This window comes from Eretmochelys imbricata, chromosome 10 (assembly GCF_965152235.1).
Source record: "Eretmochelys imbricata isolate rEreImb1 chromosome 10, rEreImb1.hap1, whole genome shotgun sequence".
Classification (NCBI taxonomy): domain Eukaryota; kingdom Metazoa; phylum Chordata; order Testudines; family Cheloniidae; genus Eretmochelys; species Eretmochelys imbricata.
In genome coordinates, this window is record NC_135581.1 from 58,565,363 (window position 1) to 58,591,187 (window position 25,825).

The 25,825-nt window shown below is 41.2% G+C and overlaps 1 protein-coding gene across 1 annotated transcript in view; it reads right to left on the reverse strand.

Moving 5' to 3' along the window:
* Positions 1–4,316: 4,316 nt before the first annotated feature.
* AQP9 (aquaporin 9) overlaps positions 4,317–25,825 on the reverse strand; it is a 34,183-nt gene continuing 12,674 nt past the window's right edge. Inside the window, exons 2-6 of the mRNA XM_077828532.1 lie at positions 20,762–20,888; positions 17,230–17,367; positions 12,476–12,594; positions 9,852–10,069; positions 4,317–4,518 (exon numbers count right to left, since the gene is read on the reverse strand). Of these exons, the coding sequence (XP_077684658.1) occupies positions 4,317–4,518; positions 9,852–10,069; positions 12,476–12,594; positions 17,230–17,367; positions 20,762–20,888 (804 nt within the window). The remainder of the gene's footprint in view (positions 4,519–9,851; positions 10,070–12,475; positions 12,595–17,229; positions 17,368–20,761; positions 20,889–25,825) is intronic.

Sequence of the window (25,825 nt, forward strand, 5' to 3'; positions counted from 1 at the left end):
ATAATCTGAACATCAAATAATGCTCCCGAAATGATTTTTCTCCAGGAGCTGATATTTCAGATCCAAATAAGTACACTGAAGCCTGCTCAATGTCAACTCAGTGACTGGAAAGTCTGTCTTGATGGAAAAGCTTTTCTTTGTACCTGATCATCTTATATTAACTCAGGCAATGGGCACATTTGCAGTATCAACTGATAATAGACAACTTCATGATTTATGTAAACTAAAAATACTTTTGTTCTGCACAAACTGAACTTCATGAATTGAGGCCTGTAGCACGAGATGGAGTTCAATTTTTCAGCTGTGTTATGGAGATGCTGATTATGACTCCACTGTTAAGGTTGAGCTAAGTTTTGCACTCAAAGCAGGGATTCGGTCTCTTTGTTTGGCATGAAGAGTACAACATATGCTCTCAAAAACTATTGCGCTTACTTTCTGGGTGAAATCCTGGCCCCACTGAAGTCAAAGAGAGCTGTCATTTGTACAGAGGGAATCTTCTGAAAATGTAGAAATAAGCTCATTAATTAGTTTGAGTTAAAATTAATTTTAAAAATGGGTCCCTGTATAGAATTGATAACTTAATGATAGCAGGTTTTCGGGCCAAATTGGTGAGATTTGTGTTGCTTCTAGTCATTTTTTTAACCATGATAACTTTAAACAATGATTTAATATTTGTGAATGACCTAGAGAGGAGGTGCACCGTTGATTTCTCTTGTAGCAATCTGGGCACCATGCAGAAAATGCAGAAGAGGAGCTTTGTGTACCACAGCTAATACACAGACACATGCTATAGGTGTAGACCAGTTGTTCTATATCCTGTGCAAAATGTCCCACTCACATTCCTGACCCATGCTTCCGCACTTTGTACCATGGTGCATAAAAGGAAACAACAGCGTGTGGTGTGGGGGGCATGCTAACTGGCTGTGGCCTTCTTGTGGAAAATCCTGGAACAACAAACTTTAGCCTGCTGCAAACATTCCGGGCAAAATGTATTACTCCCGTCCAGTTGCATAACACATACATATCTTTATCTTCTGTACAGATGCTTCCAGTAAGGCACTGACTTCAGTGGGAGTTAAGGGCACTCAGCAACTTGCAGGATCACACCCTATGTGATTTTGGACAAGCTACTTTAACCTCTCAGTGTCTTGGAGTGTTCTGTAATTTAACAGACTGAGGATTGTAGAGCAGATGTTCGGAGGAAGGGTGTTACTGATTTGTACTATAAGTGCAAGTTATTCTTAGAGTTCATAAATTTCATTTTCTGACAGCCTTGTATTTTACTATATGATGTCACAAGCTATAACAGCACAATATATCAATATACAAGGCAGAGGAGAAAGCTGCCACAGCTGTAAACCCTGCATATAGCTCTGTACAGTGAGCAATCACATATGTGTCATACACTTGCTTTTCCTGTATTCTTCTCTTCTCCAAAAGACATGGGCCAGCTATGTCTGTCCTCCCATTTTGTTATGATGACTCTCCAAAAAGTGGTGTGATATGACACAAGCAGATGAATCTAACAGAATATATGTTTTTGAATACAGGAGTCCAAAGCAAACTAGTTAAAGGCAGATACAACCTTTTTCACTGTGCTTGTATGGTGACTTGGCAAGGTGAGTGTTTATGGTTTTGTATATTTTCTTAAAATGTTCATTGAAAATGGAGATATGCTGGTTGGAAAACTGTTCCCAGAGAATAGTTCTCAGTAGTTCACAGTCAAGCTGGAAGGGGCATGTTGAGTGGGGTCCAGCAGGGATCAGTTCTGGGTCTGGTTCTGTTCAATATCTTCATTAATGGTTTAGATAGTGGTATATAGAGTACACTTATAAAGTTTGCGGATGGTACCAAGCTGGGAGGGGTTGCAAGTGCTTTGGAGGATAGGATTAAAATTCAAAATGATCTAGACAAACTGGAGAAATGGTCTGAAGTAAACAGGATGAAATTCAATAAGTACAAATGCAAAGTACTCCATTTAGGAAGGAATAATCAGTTGCACACAGACAAAATGGGAAATGACTGCCTAGGAAGAGTACTGCGGAAAGGGATCTGGGGGGTCGTAGTGGATCACAAACTAAATAGTCAACAGTGTAATATAGTTGCCAAAAAAAAAAAAAAGCAGCAAACATCATTCTGGGCTGTATTAGCAGGAGTGTTGTAAGCAAGACACAAGAAATAATTCTTCTGCTCTACTCCGCACTGATTAGGCCTCAATTGGAGTATGGTGTCCAGTTCTAGGCACCACATTTCAGGAAAGATGTTGACAAATTTTGAAGTCCTGAGAAGATCAACAAAAATTATTAAAGGTCTTGAAAACATGACCTGTGGGGAAAGATTGAAAAAACTGGTTTGTTTAGTCTGGAAAAGAGAAGACTGAGGGGGGACATAACAGTTTTCAAGTACTTAAAAGCTTTTTACAAGGAGGAGGGAGATAACCTCTGAGGATAGGATAAGAAGCAATGAGCTTAAATTGCAGCAAGGGCAGTTTAGGTTGGACATTAGGAAAAACTTCCTGACTGTCAGGGTGGTTAAGCACTGGAATAAATTGCCCAGGGAGGTTGTGGAATCTCCGTCATTCGAGATTTTTAAGAGCAGGTTAGACAAACACCTGTCAGGGATGCTCTAGGTAGTACTTAGTCCTGCCTTGAGTGCAGGGGACTGGACTAAATGAGCTCTTGAGGTCCCTTCCAGTCCTATGATTCTATGCAGCTCCTCAGGTAAATGGTATCATCAATGTCCAGTCAACAATCCAAATTCAAATAAAGCTTTTGTCTGATCAGATGATTTTCTACCTTTTTGCTGCCATGTGCTGGGCCTCTGATTTTTACTGGCATATTATGTCAAGGAGGGGGAGTAACAGACCTGCCCTCTGGAAATTGGGAGAAGGCTTCTGGCCACGTTATTTTCAAAACCACCTCTGTTTGTCATTTGTTGGAGTGGCTGGCCATAAAAAGAGTTCTGCACTCCCCAGTGTAGATACTTCGGAGAAAATGTTGTGGATTTAGAGGATGGATTGACGTTAAATAGGGAACAATAATATCCTAAAATGAGTGAATAGAGCTGATAACCGACTTTTGAAACATGGCTTTTGAACATGAAGTCTCTTTATTCACAACCACCAACAGCCATATAAAAATTAGAGATTGCATTGAGCTAATTTGACACATTCAATTTACATTGATAAAACAGGAAACTGGATTTTCAAAGTGAGGACTTGATAATGATACTAACTAGCATAAGCTAAATAGTGTGGAAGTAGAATACATCTAACCATCTTCATTCAAGAGAGAGAGCACGCTGTCTGGATTTGAACTCAGTCTGGATCTCAGAGCTCAGTGCAGTTTGAAACTAGGGTCTGGCTTTGGACCTATTTTTAATTTTAATGACTGTTTTTGTGAGATGACTTGAAGCTACCAAAACAAAAAATTGCTCCCTCTTAGAGGATGAAATTCATCCTGTACAGAGTGCCCACACGAGGCCTCTTAAGAACATAAGTAGTGCATAGGACTTTTCTGCATTGCGTAACCGTTGTGCTGCTGGCCCTCTGCGCAAGGATGAAATTCACCCAGAGAACACAGCAAGAGACATTTGGATGAATAATCTAGTTTCGGTTTTAAATAGATTCCATTAAGATTAATCAAATGGTTTGAAAACCTACTTGGAGCGTTATGGCTATGAAGAAGCTGAGCAAAAGTATCAATATTGTCTTTTTGGACTAAAGCTCAAGACAGAGATTTCTCACCTTTTGTCAACATGTTATCTTTTCTCAATCCTCACCACTTGCATATCCTTTCACAGCTGTCCAGTTAATATCCAGATACAAAATTAGGTACAAACCACTTCAATTAACTTTCGGGCAATTCTGATATTTTTCCTAACGCATAATCTTTTCAGCACATGCCTTTTTTTAATAAATGGCTGTAATGAGTGAAATCGTTTCTTTACAGGATAATGCAGCACTGGACCACTTAACTGTCTCTGTGCAGGCAGTTTTGTGACACAGTGCCTCATCCATTAATGGTTAATTAGATCACTTGACTTATGGATTGTATGGATTGAATTAGCAGGTCAGTGTATCATCCCATTACAATTTCATCGAGGAGAAAACTTGACCTGAAAACCACAGAAAAAAAGACAGCAATTTTTTCCCTGAAGCAAGTAAGTAATTTAAGTCCCAGATTTTGAAATAATCTGCTTCAGGGGAAGAAATTCTTTTTGGACTTTGTTTTCTGTGCAGGTCACATGTAACTTATGAAGTGTGTACTTTAATTGAGGCACAGTTTTTGCAGAATGGCCTATATGGCCATTCTGCTTTAAATCCGAACAGGGTGCTGATCGCAAATTCTTTCTTCTTTCTCCATATTGGTAAGTTCATATTTCTCATACATATCCGTGTCTTCTTCCAGCTGTGTATCTGAATGGTGAATTTCAATAAAAATAATATAGGTAACAGCTCCAATTACTCCTCCCATCATAGGTGCAACCGTAGGAACCCACCACCAGTTATTTCCAGCCCTGTAAGAAAGAAAAACAGAATTATGGTTCACTGTGTTGCTAATATTGTATCTATTGTTTGGCAGCTGAGTTATAAACGCTGTATGGTGGTATTGACTTTACTGCAATATTTTGTATAGCTAGAATGCCTATCACAGTGAGGTTTTTGTATCATATCTTGTGGTAAATGTTTACTTTGACCTAATGTTTCTGTAGATTGGTGACAACCATTATCTTCCTGCGCACACTCTGGTTGAAATATACTAACAACCGCCTGGGCCATAGGTCGATTACTGTATATGTTCTTTAGAAAATAGGCTTCCTAACTACCAGACCCTTAGCAGATGGGGAATTTGGGAAAGCTGAAATTTGTTGGCTTGTAGTGAAATTAAATGACACACATTTTGTGCACTACATTGTCAGATTATGAACACACATTAATGGGCAGCTGGAAACATCAAGTGTGATGATTGCACAGGTATGTCTCAATTTTTCTGCTTACATGAGGAATGATTTGCAGGATCAGGCCCTATATTCACATAGTATATAATATTTTGCTTGAGAAGCGTAGTATGTTATGGGTGTTTTGAAAAGTATAGTTTAAAATACTAAAGTGTAAAGTATATTATGTTTGACTAGAGTGGTCAAGATTCAAGTTTCATAAGGAAGTTTATTATCTCTGTTTTAAAGGTGTGAGGTTTTCTTTCAGTAATAGTTAAAAAAGATGCTGGCCTAAAACTGAGCCGTATTATAATTGCAGTACCCTGATGGAAACCCTTGTAGAATCTAAGGGTGAAATTTTGGTTCCATTAAAGTCAATGGAAATTTTGCCATTGATTTCAATGGGGCTGGGTCTATGGGTAATACAGGAAGCTACTATATGTGTGTATCCTAGACATATTCACTTAACAGCAGCAGTTAATTCTGAGCACTGGTCCCGGAGCTCTGATGATATACTCAACTGTGCTGGTATAATGAGCTGTTTTGGCTCAATAACATGATATATCAATTGAAGATGTGATTCTCAAGGAGAAAAGAGTCACTTACATTTAATGCATACTGGAAATGAAGAGGGAACGTATTTTCCCCAATACAAAAAGATAAATTAATTTGAGAAAGGATTTTATTGGAAGACGATTCTAGGAGATTACTACAAACAATGGCAAATCTAATTTTAAAATTATATAAATAATTGCTCAGTGCATGACAGCATAATTTTATGTGGAAGTGAATTTATGTTTAGCCACAGTACAAGTACAGTGGTATTTGTTGCAGTCTTCACAATGTCCATTTCATGAAATTATTCTTCCTTTACTCAGTCTTTATGCCATAGTCTGGAGTTCCTCCTTTGGAGTTGTTAAGATCTTGCTAGAGGGTGCAAAATAGTCCTTGACATTGTCCTACTGAGTTTTGGCTCCATTCATTGCTCATACTTGAATGGCCGTCTGGGCTCTGGATTGCTGTGACAAGGTGTACTCAGTAGTTTTTGTGCCGTTGATCTACACATGCAAAACTCCAACTGTGTCTTGCATGTGTGTGCATGTCGCTGTTCCAAACAAAGCCAGTGAAGATGGGACCCTGGTGCTCTCTATTTTATCTTCTCTAAATTATGGCCCTTACTTGCACTGGACAACTGAAGTTCTGGCATTTTCCCTCCTGCTAGGAGGGTGCAAGAGCAGTTGCCCTGGAGCTGATGCCAAAACTAAACGGAGATCAGGACATGCTTGAGTTGTGAGTTGCCATTACCTTCTGTCATCCTCCACTGAAACAGAGACAAGTACTCTGTGACATCCCTTAGCTCCATTGATGCACATTTAGTTCTCCTATTGCCCAGCATACAGCTGTGCTGCCAGGTCAGAAGGAAATCATCCAATTATGTCTTTGTGATGATAAAGTATTTTCTCTACCACTACTACTAAAGGGACACATTCTGTCCACTTTATTCATGCAACTGAAGACTAAGGGAGCTTGCAGGTAGTTACCTCTGCTGCAGATCAGGGCAAAAGAGAACACAGTGGATGCAGAGCTGACAAAGCTGATGCCTATGCTTTCTTTTCTGCAGCCTCTGGCTCAGGGAGCATGGTATAGGTGAGGAGCAGGAGTGGCTGAAATACACTGCACTCTGGTCATCTCCAGCTGGTTCATGGTCCTTTGGGGAGCTGTAATTAGCTCAGTAATAGCTCCACACTTTGCTACATCCAAAACTGGGCAAAGCAGAAAATCTGCTGGAAGCGGAGGCCAGTACATCCCTTGGCCCGCGCCGCTTCCAGCAGCTCCCATTGGCCTGGAGCAATGAACCGTGGCCACTAGGAGCTGCAATCGGCCGAACCTGTGGACGGAGCAGGTAAACAAACCGGCCCGGCCCGCCAGGGGCTTTCCCCGCACAAGCGGTGGAACAAGTTTGGGAACCACTGCCTTATGTAGTTCCTCTGGACTTCTCCAGAACAGAACTGGTTTTAGTTAATGCTGTTTGGTAATTGCATCATTCAAACCAGACATGTCAACAGAGATGTGTGTAGGCAGTAGATATCTGAGTGCTACCTATAACCTTTAAATAGGAGAAGTTGATAGATGATAAATCCCTAAAGCTTCAGTATGGAAATATCAGGACTGATCTCTTGCAGCTAGCCACCAGAGGGCACTATTACTACACAATATAACTAAAAAAAAAAACCCAACACAAAGGAATTCTGATCTGAAGAGGGCACTGGGTGGCTTGAAAGCTTGTCTCTCTCTCCAACAGAAGTTGATCCAATAAAAGACATTGCCTCACCCACCTTGTCTCTCTAAAGGAATTCAGAGGCAGTTTCAGGGGAGTCTAAATACACTGCAGATGTAATATTGAAAGGAACAGTACTGGCTGCACAGCTCATACAGAACTTTCAGTCTGCTAGTCAGTGAAATGCTAACATCTCTAAAGGAAACACTGCGTGCTTACCTAGCCTTTCGGAATCATCGTGGGCCCTGGTTAAAAAGAAAGGTATGATAAACACAGGGGGGGAAAATTCCACTGCTGCTAGATAGTTTCAGATATTGTAGCAAAATACTCATCTGTAGCAATGTCGCTCATCACCTCTTCACATTTTGTTAACCTGCCAGCTAATCAATTGCAAGGTTGAGCATTTGTATCTGAATCTCTGTCCCCTCCCCCCCCCCCCCCCCCGCCACTGTAACCAGAACTGTTAGTGGAAACCATGTTTAAGCATGGCTGTTAAGCATTATTGCCCTGTTCAGAGGGATAAACCTTGAAAACTTTGGCTTTCTGTTGAGACAGCAGACTTCAATAGGACCTACTTGTCTGAGTAAGTTATCCAAACTGTACTACAGACAACCCTCTCTGTCCCCCTCTGAAGTATACAGAATGGTTTGACAACACATTTCTAACATGGGTTAGGCAAAACCAAATCTGTCCACAATGATTATAGAAATCCTGCCACTGACCTGCTTACAATATTATTCAAACTTCAGCATATTCAAGACCTTATCTGTATTCTGCAACCAACATACTGTACCTAAGTTTTAGCCCAGTTATGTAACACTCTATGTAACTTTCTGTACTCCAACTTGGAACTATGTTGTAAATGGGTAAGGGAACAAGCATGTTGTAACTGGTTCCCCAGTTACAGCTGTAGGGTAAATGAGGACAGAGAGGAAGATGTCCTACTTAATTTATATGTCTCTAAGACTGCTCAGATTATTTTTTCTTGTGGTTTCAAAGATCTGCTGCCAGACATTCTGTGCTCTCCCTTTTAAATGCTCAATATGATCTTTTCAGTGTGGATATATTTCCCACCTGACTATAAATCCCAAGCAACACTAGCAGAAATAATCTGAAACAGGTAAAGAATGCATTTTCTTCTGAGCATAGTTTTCCTGTAGATTTTAAAATACAAATGTGTATGACACCTCATATGAGGAGAGGGGAGTTCCTAGGGAGTCTATGATTAGATTACTGTATGACAAGGCTTCCCAACCTTCTCCAGCAAAATTGCCTATTTATAATGAAAGTTTTTTTTCCGGATATGAAATCTTACATTGCATGTGCTCCATTTTTTAGAAGGCAGTATTGTCCAGTGGATAGAGCACTGGCCTGGAACTCAGGAGACCTGGAATCTATTCCCAGCTCTGCCACTGGCCTGTTGGGTGACCCTGGGCAAGTCATTTCACAGGCACTCTGTGCCTCAGTTTCCCTGTCTGGAAAATGGGGTAATGATACTGGCCTCTTTTTATAGATATTTTGAGATCTATGGATAGAAAAACTTGCTACATAAGAGCTGTGTAGTAGTATTAAATGTCTTTGTATGGACTATTAGGTGCTCTGGATATTTATCCTGTAGATATCTAGGGGCTTTAAGCAGTTGTGGTGAGTACTTGGGATTCCTACCTGTACATAATTAGCAATACAAAACTAACCAACCAGAGGAGCCTGCTCCTGAAGAAAGATTTGAAAACAGCGCTGTTTGTGTATGTACAAAAGAGGCACCTGGATACAACTGGTTACAGGTGAGCTTTGCTTTTGGTATGTGCACATGGCTAACTGTGTGCCTAGCCAGCTCAGTGTGTACAAACCAGAGATTTGAGAGTGCATGCTGAAACATGAAAACTAAGGAGGCATCACACAGCCTAAAAATCAGGCCTTTAGATTTTTCATATTTCTGCAATTACATGCATTCAACTCTCAAATAACAGTCCAAATCAGCCTGATCTATTTATGTTGTTTTCAGCATTATTGCTGCCAGATTGGTCCCAGGATATTAGAGAGCCAAGGTAGGAGAGATAATATCTGTTATTGGACCAACTTCTGTGAAAGAGACAAGCTTCCGAGCTTACACAGAGTTCTTCTTACCTTTCCCAGACCTGAAGAAGAGCGCTGTGTAAGCTCGGAGACTTGTCTCTTTCACCCCCAGAAGTTGGTCCAATGAAAGACATTACCTCACCCACCTTGTCTGATCTAGCTATGGCTTTTAGTGCACCTATCACTGTACTAATTACTGACTCTCTACAGCAGTTTTTGTTCTTTATGAAAACTGTCGTGAGAGAAGAAAGCATTTCCTTTATGCTATTTGCAGTGTTATCTGAGACCCCATACTATTTTAGGAGAGTCTGTCTGAAACTGTACCTGGTTTTTGAGGAAATGCAAGTTTTATTTTCTAGATGTGCCGAAAATCCTCATTAAGGCAAGGTACTTTATCACATGTCAAACTTCAAGTACATGAATAGACTTCACTGGGATTATTTCATATGCAGGTGAGTATGGTATGTGCTGAAGTACCAGGCTTGATCAGGGTCTTAATCATTCAGCAGAACACTTAACAGGGATATATTCACATCCCACTGATGCAAGAATTACTTACGTGAATACTTCAAAACCCCATCCTGCTATAGCTGTGAAAATCCTTGGACTTAGGTCCCTCGCTGGGTTCATGGCACAGCCACTGTTCATTCCCAAAGAACAAGTGAGCAGAAGGATAAGAAGTCCAACTGCAATTGGTTCCAAGCCCTTTGGTACGCCCATATTTTTGGTGTCAAAAATAGCAAAGACAATCAGAACAAGAAGAGCTGTTGACATCACCTGTCCAATGAAAAGAAAATATATTGAATAAATATATATATAAGCTCTAAATAAAGAGGGGGCCTTCTGGATCAGAATCTGAACTTCCCCCAAATTTGGTGAAGTTTGGATTTGATGATCAGATTCATTCCACTACGGAGAGAGGACAGAGCAGCCCAGTTGTGATCCCACTGTCCCTATAGTTCAAGGTGATAGGAATACGGTCTGGTTTGTCCCTTATTAGCAGTAAGCATCCAAAATAAAAAAAATCCAACTCCACCCAAATGTTCATCATTTGCAAACACATAATAGAAAGGTGCCCGAGCAATAATAGATAAAAAAATACTGAAAAATGCAAGCAGAGAAATGCAATGTAAACTGAAGCTGCTGGTACCTGGTAGATCACATTCCTTTATGCAATGATTTTGCCCGCACAAAACTAATTGCTTCATATTTCTGCTTTGCTCAGCAGTCCCTGTTGCACATTTTGATAGTCAGTCAAAGTGACTATTTAAACACAACATCCATGCATATTAAAAATGTTGCTACAGAACCATTTGCTGATGATGGGCTTAATCCTGCAGACTCTGTACAGGCAAAACTTCCATTAGTCAGCCCAGTGTGCTTACCTGGAAATGTATCCAGGGTTGCTTTACTTGCTGTCTAGGATGCTTCTGAAGAAGAAAAATCACCTTTCCCACCCACTGAGTACTTCATACAGTCACAAGTAGCTCTGCTTGATTCTAGTTAACTTTATGTAAAGTGTGTGTGTGTACATAGACACAAAGGATGAGACTGTCTAAACAGAAAGCAAAGGACAAATCTTAGAAATGTAGAGAAGGAAGTGGCAAGATTTGTTTACAAGCCTGAACAAGTGGAGCAGGAGAGAGAGAGAGAAAGAGAGATGTCCCCCAGTGTCTGAGGACTCATCTACGATCAGGTTTTTGTAGTAATTTAGCTATTTTGGTTAAGAGTGTGATATTTTTTACTGATATCATTAAATTAGTACAACTCCTAATTTGGTAAATTTTATATACCAGTATAAAGGTGACTTATGCAGATACAGCTTACTCCCCTAAATTTACAGTTTAAAAAAAGAGAGCGAAAGAACCTTTATTCTGGTATTACATCCAAAACCTACATTTAAAGAACAATATGTTTACTAAGTTAAGCACTCAAAAGTTTTCAAAAGTTAGGAAATGCCAGAATTTTCATTGCCTGTACAACCTTAATTTGGGCCCTTTGTGCATATGATTTATGACATAATTTTTAATAGAGCTGCATGGAAAAACTTTGACAAAACAGTTTTCTGTGAGAAAAGACAGTTCTGACAAAATCAAAATACTTTGGAAAATTGGGCAATGTCCCCAAATTTTATTTTGGAGAAAAACCTGTGTGGGTGGAGGGGTGGGAGAGTTCTGACAGTGTCAAAACATCCAATGTTGACATTTTTGGAAAGAATTATTTATTTATTTATTTATTTATTATTTGCTTTGAAATGACTTTTCATTTTGAAATTTTTTGGTATGTCATGTATTTAATATAAAATAAAAATTTACTTTGTTGCAAAATATTGATCAATACACTATTTTTTAAAAAAATTCTTTTGCACAGAATTTTGGAATGTTCAGGGTTTGTTCAGATTTGAAATGAAGCCATGTTTTGAAAATTTCAAAATCCTTCACCAAATGGAATTTTCATTCTTTTGATAGCTCTGGTGGATCCTCTCAATTTTTCTTTAATCATCAAAAATTTGTGCGGAGTGGGGTGAAGAGGCATCTATGAGGGAGTTAAAGGTAAGAAATAAATGACTGTGGTTCTAGGGGTAAACTGCTATTTAGCAAGGGATAACATACATGTACCAAATGGGCCAGAACCCCAGCAGGTATAAATTGGTGTACTCCCCTGGAGACAGGGGAGCAGTGCTGATTTGCATCAGCTGAGGATCTGGCTCAATACACTGACAAACATAAAATAGTAGAAGAATTCCAAAGACCGTGTGGATAAGAATAGCTGTTACCTGGGTTTTAACATGGCTCTCACAGCTGGAAAGAGCAATTTTAAAGAGTTTTGCTAGCAATCTAGGGTGACCAGACAGCAAATGTGAAAAATCGGGACGGGGTGGCGGGTAATAGGAACCTATATAAGAAAAAGACCCCAAAATTGGGCCTGTCTCTATAAAATGGGGGCATCTGGTCACCCTATTGCAATCTGAATGAAATTTTCTCTCTGCAAACGGTCATATCTTGTCATTACTATAATGCATAACAAGGAGTGACCAAAATGATAAACTTGGCCACAGTTGTTAGAATTTTAATCGTTGGGTTTTTTTATTGGCCAATTTTATGTTTTTCAACATTTTGTTTCTACAATCAAGACAACAAATGTAACAAGACTAGGTTTTTTTGTTTTTCTCTGTGTACTTACTTGATCTGCAAATCCACTTATCAGGGACAGATGTGGAGCTGGATAGGTTGCAAAAATATGTGCGGTTGCATTAGATCCTGTAACTATAAGCTCTCCACCACTGTAGTTCATGAATGCATCTACAGAAAACATATCCATTGCCTGGTTATGCTTACTTATCAACATTACATACAGTGGGAATTGCACATCACATTCTCATTTGGAAACTATTGAATCCTGTTTTATTTATGGCTGAGGAATGATAAAACCACCTCCACAGTGTCTCATTTCTGCTCCTGTGCATTCAGGCACTGCAGTGCACCTCTTGTCTCTTACGTTCCATCTTTCAAATCCAGGCTCATGTGTTCTTTCTTTCTGATTGCTGCCCCAAACCAGTACTTGGGAAAGTTTCCTGGTCTTGAAAACATTTATATTGTTCTGCAAAATGTTTCTAGACCTGACATGACATCTTCAGATATCTGATTTCAGCAGCATTCTGATTTTACTGTTGTAAAACCATTCAGGTTACCAGCAGCCAGGGAATAATGCCACATTACTTTTTTCATTACATTATGTTATACAGTCCCTTGCTGGGGTGAAGGAACGCTCCTGAGAGATCTCTGGCCCCAAAAGAGCTTGCATTCCCTGCTCTGTGTGAGGGCTTTACTTCAACCAACTGCCAGAAATTTCTTCTGATACCTGAACATCTGCCAGCCTGGAAAAGGGAGTCACTTCTCTCAGATGTGGCCATTCCCCAGCCAAAGAGCTCAGCTCCCTGGAAGACCCTGCTTGGTGCCATGGGAGTTGGTGCCTTATTACTCTTAATTTCTCTATCTAATTTAGTGTTTACCAATGTCTTCAGAGTTGCATTCCTTTCCCAAATTATAGTCCCTCCTAAAAGAAGGGCTAAAGCCTAAAAGAAATGGCTCTCTCATTTTCCTAGTCATCCAACGTACTTTTTCTTTTAAATAGCAGACAGAACACGGTTAGGTCTCTCTTATCTTTTTATCTGTACGTAAAGTATTACCACTTCTAGCATTGGTCTTCATGATGGCCAAGATTTTTTTAAAGTGACTTGTGATCGATTCTTGGGTGCTAAACCTGAGACACCTTTTAGGGACCTGATTATCACCATGTGCTAAGCACCCACCCTGTGAAAGTCAGGTCCCTTTAAGGTGTCTCAAGTCAGACATCCAAAACACCCCTCAGTTTTGAAAATCTTGGCTGAGAAGGGAATATCTTATTGTTACACTACAGCTGTAGTATGGTGTTGTGGGGAAAACTCATTAGGACCGAAAGAAATGAGGAATCCATTATATGTATCAAAATAAGGTATTTTAATGTAAAGCTTTCTGTAATTTGACTTATAAAATTTGAGGTAACAAAATTCTGGTCCTAAAGATCCAGCTTTCCAGATTTTCTGCCTGGATCCTAACCTGGAATGAGCTCTTACTAGAACTGGGTCAAACTTGGGCTGGGCTCCAAGGCCATGGAAACCTGCCTGAATAGTTCCCTTGCTCCACCTTCCTTTTGCTTCAGCCAGTCTGCCACCCTCCACTGCCCATGTGGTGGGGTGGGAGATTCATAACTTTCTGTCTGTGAGTTTGTAGCGTGTTAACTATCTAAAAACAAGTTGCCACCTTGGCACCCTGCCTGACCAGGAAGAAGTGATTGCAGAGCCATTGGCCATTACCTTTTGAAAACTCATGGCGATCGGGAGAGGTCCCGGACAACTGGAAAAAGGCTAATGTAGTGCCCATCTTTAAAAAAGGGAAGGAGGAGGATCCAGGGAACTACAGGCCAGTCAGCATCACCTCAGTCCCTGGAAAAATCATGGAGCAGGTCCTCAAGGAATCAATTCTGAAGCACTTAGAGGAGAGGAAAGTGATCAGAAACAGTCAGCATGGATTCACCAAGGGCAAGTCATGCCTGACTAATCTAATTGCCTTCTATGATGAGATAACTGGCTCTGTGGATGAACGGAAAGCAGTGGACATGTTATTCCTTGACTTTAGCAAAGCTTTTGACACAGTCTCCCACAGTATTCTTGCCAGCAAGTTAAAGAAGTATGGGCTGGATGAATGGATGATAAGGTGGGTAGAAAGTTGGCTAGATTGTCTGGCTCAACAGGTAGTGACCAATGGCTCCATGTCTAGTTGGCAGCCGGTATCAAGTGGAGTGCTCCAAGGGTCAGTCCTGGGGCCGGTTTTGTTCAATATCTTCATTAATGATCTGGAGGATGGCGTAGATTGCACCCTCAGCAAGCTTGTAAATGACACTAAACTGGGAGGAGAGGTAGATATGCTGGAGGGTAGGGATAGGATACAGAGGGCCCTAGACAAATTAGAGGATTGGGCCAAAAGAAATCAATAAGGACAAGTGCAGAGTCCTGAACGTAGGACGGAAGAATCCCATGCACCACTACAGACTAGGGACCAAATGGCTAGGCAGCAGTTCTGCAGAAAAGGACCTAGGGGTTACAGTGGACGAGAAGCTGGATATGAGTCAACAGTGTGCCCTTGTTGCCAAGAAGGCCAATGGTATTTTGGGATGTATAAGTAGGGGCATTGCCAGCAGATTGAGGGACATGATCGTTCCCCTCTGTTCGACATTGGTGAGGCCTCATCTGGAGTACTGTGTCCAGTTTTGGGCCCCACACTACAAGAAGGATGTGGAAAAATTGGAAAACGTCCAGCAGAGGGCAACAAAAATGATTAGGGGACTGGAACACATGACTTATGAGGAGAGGCTGAGGGAACTGGGATTGTTTAGTCTGCGGAAGAGAAGAATGAGGGGGGATTTGATAGCTGCTTTCAACTACCTGAAAGGGGGTTCCAAAGAGGATGGATTTAGACTGTTCTCAGTGGTAGCAGATGACAGAACGAGGAGTAATGGTCTCAAGTTGCAGTGAGGGAGATTTAGGTTGGATATTAGGAAAAACTTTTTCACTGGGAGGGTGGTGAAGCACTAGAATGCATTACCTAGGGAGGTGGTGGAATCTTCTTCCTTTGAAGTTTTTAAGGTCAGGCTTGACAAAGCCCTGGTTGGGATGATTTAGTTGTGGATTGGTCCTGCTTTGAACAGGGGATTGGACTAGATGACCTCCTGAGGTCCCTTCCAACCCTGATATTCTGTGATTCTAAGGAAGGGATCACCAGCACCAAGCACCCATGAAAAACAAACAATGAGAAGAAACTGAGCATTGCTTTCTGTGCCACACTCCTGCCTTCAAGTGATGCTATGTGAGCGTAGAAATAGCCTCACCTATATCATAATGGAGGTCACTGGTAAGTATTGCTGGCTTTGGCTAGAGCCGGGGAGACCCAAAATGGTTTTAGAAACTTCTCAGAGGTAAGAGTGCCCAGGTTTCTACTTTTTGAAATAAAAGGCCAAGCTAAAGAAAAAAAACATCTCTGCCATCTACACCCCATGGTTGTTTTTTCTGTTTTAGGTTTGTGTGGAGTTGAGATTAGTTTAACTGTGAATGGCTTTTGGGTTAGCTCTTGACTAGTTTTCCCCCCTCGGGCTCCCTCCTTCTCATTGGTGGATGGTTCCATCACAACTATCTACTAATAAAAAGGGAAAAGAAAACTTTTTAACTGTGCCCTACTTTTGTTTAATTCGGTATATCTTTAAAAATTCCATATGTACATCAGTCAAATTATCACAGAATTCTGTTGTGTGAAGTATCATCTCTCCCTGGGACATCATTGGTGGTGAAAGAAAATAGCACAGGCAAGTGATGTGGGGTAAAATGATAAAAAGCACATAAGTGCCTAAATCACTTTTTAAAATGATACTTGGGCTCCTAAGTCACTTTGGTGCTTTGGAAGAGTTTACCTGGCTTCAGGAATTACAAGCAATAGTATAATGGGAGGCGCATATATGGATGTAGGGATTGAATGAGGACTAAAGGAGAGAGATAGTACAGGGCCTAGGGAAATGGGAGAAAAGAGAATTCCTGTAATCCTAGATTCTAGGAGACAGTAGCAGAAAACAAAGAAAAAGAGCATTAATGAAATAAAAACACCCACAGAGATCAACAGAATTAAGGATGGGACCACAGAAGCATGGCGTGAGTCCTTTTAAACAAAAATCAGAGGTTAAAGAAATGACCTAATCCTGGAGGATTTATCTAGCCAGGGAAGCCTATAAATATCCAATCTGACATTTTATTTTTCTATCATACCACAATATGGCCCAGACAGAGTGGGGAGTCAGAAATTCCTGCATTCTAGTCTTGCCTCTAATATGTGACCACTTAACCCCTCTGCCTCAGTTTCCATCTATAAAATAGGGTTAATACCTAGCTCAAAGAGGTGGTATGAGATTTAGTCAGGCGGGACTTCATCTCCCACTCTGAAGTCTCACTGAACACCGTTGGTGTTACTCACATAAGGGCTGTTGGATCTGTCCTTTAATATTTCTAAAGTCCTTGGAGGAGGAGGAGCCCTATATACATGCTAAGAATTAAATAAGTAAAAGTCTTTGTGAGAAATACATGTTCTTAGAGTATCTAATTTCCCAAGAATGAGTCATTTTTCCTACATTTCAGAACTTTTTCTGTTTTCTGAAATGTAAGTGTTGTCGAACACTTAGGAGGTCAGAGCCTTCCCCCTTAGTTCTTCCTTTCTCTTTTGTGACATAGGCCCCAGTCCCACAATGAACTGTGTGTGGCAGACCTCTGTGCCTGCTTGGAACTCATCGAAGCATTAGGGTCTCAGAGATTTCCTTACTTCTAGCAAGTCCTATAGGTGTGTCTACTATATACTCACCATAATAAATCCCAAAGACAGCGGCTGCTCCAACAAATGCTCCCAGGAATTGTGCTAATATATAAAAAGGTAATTTGGTCCATTTCAACCTTCCAGTTGCGCACATGGCTAATGAAACAGCTGGGTTTATGTGACCACCTGAAAAATAAATCACAAAATAATACCGATAATATAGACAACACAGAGAAATAGGAGGAGGTGGAGTGTTTGTAAAAATGTGAGCACTTTTGAACACTAGACTATGTGCCTAGGTTTGCTCGGCAATGGAGTTATTTTGCTACAGCTCACTCTTCTCAGTATTTGTGGGGAGGGCGTCTCATTAGAATGTTATTGACTGTTCATTCTGTTTCCCAAGCATTTATTAAGATTAAGAAGTAATGTTGACTTGGTCATGCTGCTAATCTTGATCTGGATTCTGGGCTACATCTGAGCTGCACTCAGGAGAAGGTGGCATTAAGTCATCTTTATGCTGCCCTCTTTAATCCTGGGGCTGGATGGGAACTGAGCCTTCCCTGGCATTAAGTAAAATCACCTCAGACTGCTCAGGTGTGCTGGCTAGAGGCTATCTGGAAACTAGGGATCACCAGTGAATAGACACACTTTTGCCCCTCACCACACTCCTATGCTGAGTTCAGGAGGGCGTGTGGTCAGGGGGCTGTTGGGGTGACCCTGTGGATGCAGAGGGATCTATTTTTAAATATTTCGGAAATGCTCAGATGCATTTGTGACAGGGACCATGTAAGTACCTAGATATTTAGGAAGGACGAGATTTCTCCAGTAGCTGAGTTTACTGTAACAACTTCATTATCAACATCTGAATCATGTTGTTTGTTTTGTCATGTATTATCCACTTCCCTCAACACCTTTTCATCCGCATTGGGGAAAAGTGTTGAATGCCTTTGTAAACCTCATTATTGCTGGATGTGCAGTAGATTCTTAAGAAATGCATATTTCTAGTTACTGTAATAAGTAGACTTCAAGATATCTAAAATATAAATATGATGAATGTGGATTTTGCTACAATGTAGAACATGCCATGTGGTAACTTCCAGGTAAAGCCACATTCAGGGATATATTGAGGTAAGAAAAATGATGGCCTTTGTCTTTGATAATATGTATATAAGAAAGTGACCTTTGTCAAAGGATAGCAATGGAGAAAGGGTGTCTCTCTCCTATTTCCATGTTTACTTGCACTGTGTTATCTTCTTGTGAAACATAAGCACCTATGACATGTGAACAGATAAACACAGATAACAAGTAGGATAAAGACGTCCCTTGTATCCTTTCCAAAACTGTCACCTAGTGGCATCAATCTGGAATGAATTCTTCTAATTCTTCATCATAGAGCTAATAGATGGATTGGAACTTAACAATCCTTCATGTGGAATTTCATATGTTCTTGTCTTTTCTTTCTTTTTCCTTACTCTATCTGAAAGGAAGAATTTTATTTTCTTTCAACAATCCCCCACCTGTTCTTAGCGAGTACATGCAGGGGAGAAGCTTATAACCTGGAAAAGGAGCTCATTAGAAATGGCTGATAAAATTAGATCTGCAATGGGCTAGTCTACTGGGTGGATTTACCACTGACTTGGGAGACTCAAGGTTCTTGGTCTTTGAGCCACTTGCTGCTCCTTCAAGTGACGAAATAACAGCATTGACAGGCTTTGGAAAGTGTAATTTCCATTCTAATTCAGCCAGAAGGATGGGGAAGCATCAACAGTGAAATGAGGAAAAAGTGTGGGGAGGGGAATTCTCAGGGCATTGACAGGGATGTGGACAGCCCCAGAATGGTGGGGAAAAGGGAAATTCCCTTAAAATGGCATCTAGAAGAAAGTTCAGATTATCCAGACCTTTAACCATATGATACAGAGAGTTAGAATTTCCTAAAGTACCAATGCGAAGGATGTCAGTAGCACTTAGCCATGGGAATGCAGGATTCCAGTGAGCCATAGGGTTTATTAATGAGGCTATGTGGAGGCAGATATTCTACTACATATACAAATCATTAGATGTTGGGTTGTCGCATCCTATTGACACATCTGGTCTTTCCTAGAGAAAATTTGCTGCATGCAGAATCCCTTCTCAAAGAAAAAGCTTTGCAACCTTGCCACAGTCGAGCCCCATATATTTTAGACAGGTTCAGATGAATATCCTTTAAAGGTACAAAAAGTGAGATGTGCTTTCCAGATTATTTTCATAGTGCTGCATTGGAAGACCTAACTGAACCCTATCCACATCACAAGGAACAGCCGTAGTTAATCCTTGCTCAGATTAGAACAGCATTCCGACATATTGTACTATCAAATTAAGCTGGTGTGGTACTATTGACTTATCTGTCTGAGTGGAGGTAATGAGATCTGGCTGTTTCACAATACACTGAACCACTTCTTGGTATGAACCTAGAAACATCCTCTCAGTCAGTTATCTCAATGTATTGTCTGCGTAAAAACACACTAGAGAGGAGAAAACAAACAGCCACAGCAATTCCTTCCAAGGCAACTAGATTTACATGCTTATTGCTAGGCTGAACTGCCCCTCTTTATCAGTGGTCACAGTTTCCTCAACCGAAACTAGAGGGCAAGGGAACCCTTTAACTTTAACCATGGCAGTCTCCTCTTCACTGGCAATTAATTTTGCTTATAGACAAAAAATCCAAGCTTCCTTTTTAGGGGCGAGAGCTAACTCAGAATAAACACTTGAGCTGAAAGCAGGTATACAAACGCTCCCAGGATCAATTTGGTCAGAGCTGAATGGGAAGGTATAAATGTGCTGCATGTTGGTACTGTACTGAGTTACCTCAAAGGTAGACAGCGAAACAAAGGGAAAGTCTCTCAGTACAAGAAGAGAATTATTATTTTATTGATTTCTGTCATGCCTGATTCTTAAAAGTGACCAAACTGACATTATTTTACAAATCTTGGGGGTGGGAGGAGGAGTTAGACACTTTACTGACGTGAGACCTAGATCTGTAGTCTGGCTCGGCTCCCCGTGCTGCAGACATGGGGAAGGGGATGGCAAAGGTATCTGTATGTCACCTTTATACATCCCTGATCGTAGGGCTGGCTAGTGGTACAAGTTAGAGCAACTTCAGGGTCACTCTAACTTGTGCCCAGCTGGGAATCATTGTAGTAGCTGGGCATCGCTAGACTCTAGCAGCTTTTCCTGGCCATTACCCTAACATGGCTCCTGTGCTATCCAGGGAGCCCTCTCTGTTGAGGAAACCTCAGGGCAGTGGCTTGGCTGTTTTCTGACCTGGTGCAAAGCACTTATTGTAAGTACCAGGTTTCTGAGCGGCCTTAGTGTTATGTGTTTAGGTCCAGAATGGAAACTGGTGGCTGAATTTATTAAATACTGAGAAAGGAAAGTGTGGGGAGGGATGGGGTTAATGGAAGATCTGATCTATGCTCCGCTATAATGGTGCAGACAGCAACCTGAAGTTGCTAAATGTGTATCTGATAAGAATACCATGAAACTAGACTATATATAAATCTGTGAAAGCTGTGGTATGCATGCGTCACAAAAAAAGACTTACCAGACACGCCCCCGGATACATACACTGCCATGGTGACTGCCATTGCAAATCCAACGGCCACTGTTACGGTCCCGCCCATGGCCCCTCGGCTAAGGACGTCTTGGGCAACACACCCACACCCGAGTGCCTGTAGTCCATAAGGGAAAGATAAAGCGTGAGCCTGCTGGCACCAAGTGGTAAATGGGATCTTCCTGGAGAGCTGTGACTCCTGCGTGCTGCCTTAAGGGCAAGGGAGCCATGTTGGTGAAGAATTGCAAGTGTTTGAAATCAATGGCGTGTGGACAACCAGTACTTCGATTGTGCTGGGCATTGGTTTTGCATCTCCCTCAATTCAGTGGCAGAAAGCATGGCTTGTCGTGGGTAGGAATTTTATCTACCGATGTCCTAGATTATAACAGAGAAGGATCTGGTATTCATGGAATAAAAGTGAACGTCTAGGTTGGAAGACAAAGTGCTATGACAATGTTACATTTCTCTTCTTGCTTCACTAAAAGGCAGCAAACCCAGCTCTTGCCTCCTAGCTCAATTTGTGTTGCGTATACATAGTATTTTATATGGTCTCTCCCATGAAAATGCTTCTGAACTTTGTTGGTGAAATTCAGCCCAGTGCGGAGCCTGCACAAGAGCCTTCGGGCTGAGTGTCACTGGAAAGGAACACACCTTCGCGTGCACCACCCTCACAAAATTCAGCTTGATTTATTGTGTAAAACATGTTCAAGTTTATATTTTGATTTTGACTTTTCTTTCAGACTAAATCCTTTTAATGCTGCCCTTTCTGAAGTCCACCTCCCAAAACAAACAAGTCCACTCCAGTGGATGGGTGCTGATTGGGGAAGATCATTCTGTCTGGGAAGATTTCAGTTCCAATAGGTTATTATAAACAATGAGAAAATGATGATAAAAATTGTGAAATATATCGCAACAGTTTCATAGCATGTCACTTCATTTTGAAACTCTGGATTACGCTGTTCAACCAGCAGGTAAAAGAGGAATCTCTGGAGATTTTATCGTGTGCTTATGTAATGCTGTCTTGAGATCAGACAACACTCTGTGTGAATGTGAATTGCTAGAATATCATGTAAAACTATTTAAAATGCCAGGTGTCCATAAAATGGACAGGACAGTATAGAAAAGAGGTTGGAATGATTGGAAAGATCCAGCGTTACATAAATGAAGGTCAGAAACAAGAATGAAAGACCAGGACTAATTACATTGTGGGCCTAGGCTGGAAGGAGACAAGCTGGAGAAAGTTCTGGAGAAATCAGCCAAATAGATCTACTTGTTTGCTGTTTCCCTGTGCAAACAGCCTGAAAAATAAATAGTTATACATGTTCACTAATGAGTGCCTCTTTCCTTTAACACCTATGCCTACCCTTTAAAAAGTGCTCAGCACCCAACTGCTCCTATTGAGAGCAAAGGGGAGTTGCTCTGTACTGAGCGTTTTCAAAATCTGCCCACTTGTGAATATTTTATCTTAGCCCTGTTCTTGGATGTGTGGACAAGCGGAAGCCCTCACATGAGTGCTTCATTGTCTCTGCATTCTCCACATGGCACCTCATTAAAATGAGGGTTCTCCAACAGTTCACACGGGGGCATTCTCACTAGGTTAACAAATTTACATTTTACGCTGGTTCTCATCAAGATCCCAGTTCAGCAAAGCACTTAGAGTGATTAAGTCCATCCTGAGTCAGCAAAGAACTAAGCTTATGCTTAACTTTAAGCACATGCTCAAGCCCCACATTAAACCAATAGGGAAGATTGTGAATGTCACAAAAGGCAGTTAGGCACCCAGCTCTCACCGCAAGTCAGTTTGTGCCTTTGAAAATCTCCCTTTAAGCACATTCCTAAATGTAAACACACACTTCAGTGCTATGCTGACTAGGGATCCACAGCTGAACTGGGGCCCAGGGCCCTAGAATGGGTGGTTATCAACAGCCTGAGCACTTCCATTTCACAGCATGTCCATCTGTATCTAGAGGCTAGGGCTCACTGGATAGTAGCGCCTCAGGAGCCAGAGCACAGTCTGACTCACTCCTTGTTAGGGTGTGACTGGGATTATCTTGAACAATGTTAATGACAGGTTTCAGAGTAGCAGCCATGTTAGTCTGTATTCGCAAAAAGAAAAGGAGTACTTGTGGCACCTTAGAGACTAACCAATTTATCTGAGCATAAGCTTTCGTGAGCTACAGCTCACTTCATCGGATGCATTCAGTGGAAAATACAGTGAATGCATCCGATGAAGTGAGCTGTAGCTCACGAAAGCTTATGATCAAATAAATTGGTTAGTCTCTAAGGTGCCACAAGTACTCCTTTTCTTAATGTTAATTACGTTGGTGATTCATATTCATGTGCATATTCATTTTCTACCTGTCCATGTGTATGGGATTCTAATTTTTCTTGCTCCTCATGAATGATCACTTTCTTATCTTTACTTAAAAGTGATGCCAAGTTAGCTCGTGCTAATCACCTCTCTTCAATCACTGGTGTAATGTTATTGGGAGCCACCAGATGGCTGCGTTGCAGATGGTCTTGCTAACTCTCTGTCTGAATGTAAATACATTTGTTCTTAGAGAAGTGCATATTGTGAGTGTGATGCAGATTCTTTGCAGAAGCTAAGCAGAGCAGCAGTAAAAGCCTATTTTGCCTTAGGCCTACTCTAAACTACAAAAGGTTTGTTCGTGTAGCTATCAGGCAAACCCTCCCAGTGTAGATGCAGTTTATACCAGCAAAAAAAGTGCTTCTTCCAGCATATACTGTACAGGTTCCCCAAGTGTAATCTCAGTTATCCTGGTATAACTGCATCTACACTCGGGCTTTTGCTAGTTGCCAAAAAAATCACCCCCGACATTACTATACCAGCAAAAAGCCTTTGGCCGGGCCGGTCTGTCTCCAACTGCATCATCTACGCAGGGGCAGATGTTGCTTACAAGTTATATGTCGCTCACAAGCAAACAAAGCATTATGTGGTGCCAGAGCATTAGAGTTGCCAGGATACTTTTTATAGATAGGGTTATTGTGTTAGAAAGCAGTAGCATAGGCTATAGCATTGTATCTTGTGAAGCAGACCGACCAATTCCATGCTTCAGTCTGCTTTATGCTATGCTAGGAGTGGAACACTTCTGTAATGTATATTCTCTCTTAATGATTAGACACGCACAACAAAAACCAAAACAAAAGGCATTTTAATTGTTTTTAAATCTGACTAGTTTTATTGTCTTTAGCTACAACCTGGGTCGTCCAGGCTCGTATGTTGGCGTTTCTTTAATCTGGCAAGAACTGATATGCCTGAACTGAAGCAACTCGAGACTTAGACCACAAGACTGGGGTAATGGAATAGTTGATGGGACCAGAGCTGGTAGAGGATGAGTAAAGCATTGTGCTCTGCAGCTACCTCATTCTTCAGACTTTGTAGAGGGGATATCTGAGAAATTGCACCAGGCAAGACCTAGTGAATGACACAGCTTAGAAGTGTAACAAAAAGTTCCCAATATTGCTATGGTACCTATGTACCTTTCTGCAGGTACAGTTTGCACTCATATTTTGCGCTCAGTCAGTTGGTATCCCTCAAGTGAATGGCTGGGCACAAGTTTTGCAGGCTCAAAAAAGAGACCACCTTCTTGAAAATGTGACCCAGTCTGTGTGTAAGAGAGACAACTGGGGTGGGGAAGAAGATGGGGGAGGGAGGGCAGGGAGTGCTAAATGCTATCTTTTCTAAATATGTAGCCATGCCCTGGGCCAAGCTTTCAGCTCTAGCCCCTCTGTTTTTGTGCTTGCAACTAACGGCACCCACAGAAGCAGGCACACAAACTAAAATTAGCACGTGCAGCCAAGGCAGTCAATACCTTGCCCAGTGTGTATGTATAATGCTTGCCCATGCGCAGTGAATGAGTACTGACTATCATGGGCACAGTCAATTATATGCATACCAGGAGCTCAGCTTGCAGATACCACCTCATAATATTATTACATGAGCAGCAATTTAATATCTTGGTAACCTCCACTAATCTGAGCTGAAACTGGACTAGATCAGCATGTTGTAACTCAATATTTTAAGTTTCTAGGCCAAGTTCAGCCTTCAGTTACACCCATGCAATCTCATTGACTGAAACAATTGAAATCAGTGGGGGTTGCCTGAGTGTAATTGAGGGCAGATACCTTTATCTTATCTTGTGCTTCCAGTTGTCTGCAGCCTCATCTGCTTATATTTACCCCAGTAGCTTCAGGGCTGACTCTTTTTGTCCCAAAACAAACAAGATTATTGTCTTCAATAACATGTAGTTTGGCTGGGTGTGGGGTGGCTGTCTACACATTCTCTGCCAGAAGAGCTCGCTTCTCAGACATTGAAGCCTTTCCTTTGTCTTGGGTAATATGACAAACATCAGGGGAAGGAAAACAATTGGGCTCCTTTAAGCATAATATCCTTGTTACTCCTTGGCAGCTTGTAGAACTTTCCCAGACATTGGCGAGACTGAGAGCATACTGCCTCCATCTGTGTGATAGTCAGGATTTCTGCAAAAATGTATATAATAGCATTTCTGGTATTAAAAAGGGTTTTCTGAAAGGTCCAAGTCCAGAACAATAAGGGATCTATTTTCTATAGAGGCTATAGTGTCTGATTCCTCTTAAAGTGCAATACTTAAAGTATATATAAGAATGGTATCTCTTTACTCAACAGAGTTGCTGCTTGTGTATTCAGAGTCAGATCTACTTCCTGTAGTGCCAAAACTAAGGTTTCAGAGTAGCAGCCGTGTTAGTCTGTATTCGCAAAAAGAAAAGGAGGACTTGTGGCACCTTAGAGACTAACCAATTTATTTGAGCATAAGCTTTTGTGAGCTACAGCTACAGCTCACTTCATCGGATGCTTATGTTCAAATAAATTGGTTAGTCTCTAAGGTGCCACAAGTCCTCCTTTTCTTTTTGCCAAAACGAAGTTTATTGCTTTTTACCGCTGTTAGCTGCAAAGAGCCAACGCAGTTTAGACAATGAGCTGCATTCTGTTGTATCTTGCGCATCATCATCAGAACTGTGCAGTAAGCTCCAGTCAGTTACACTTGTGCAAGCCTA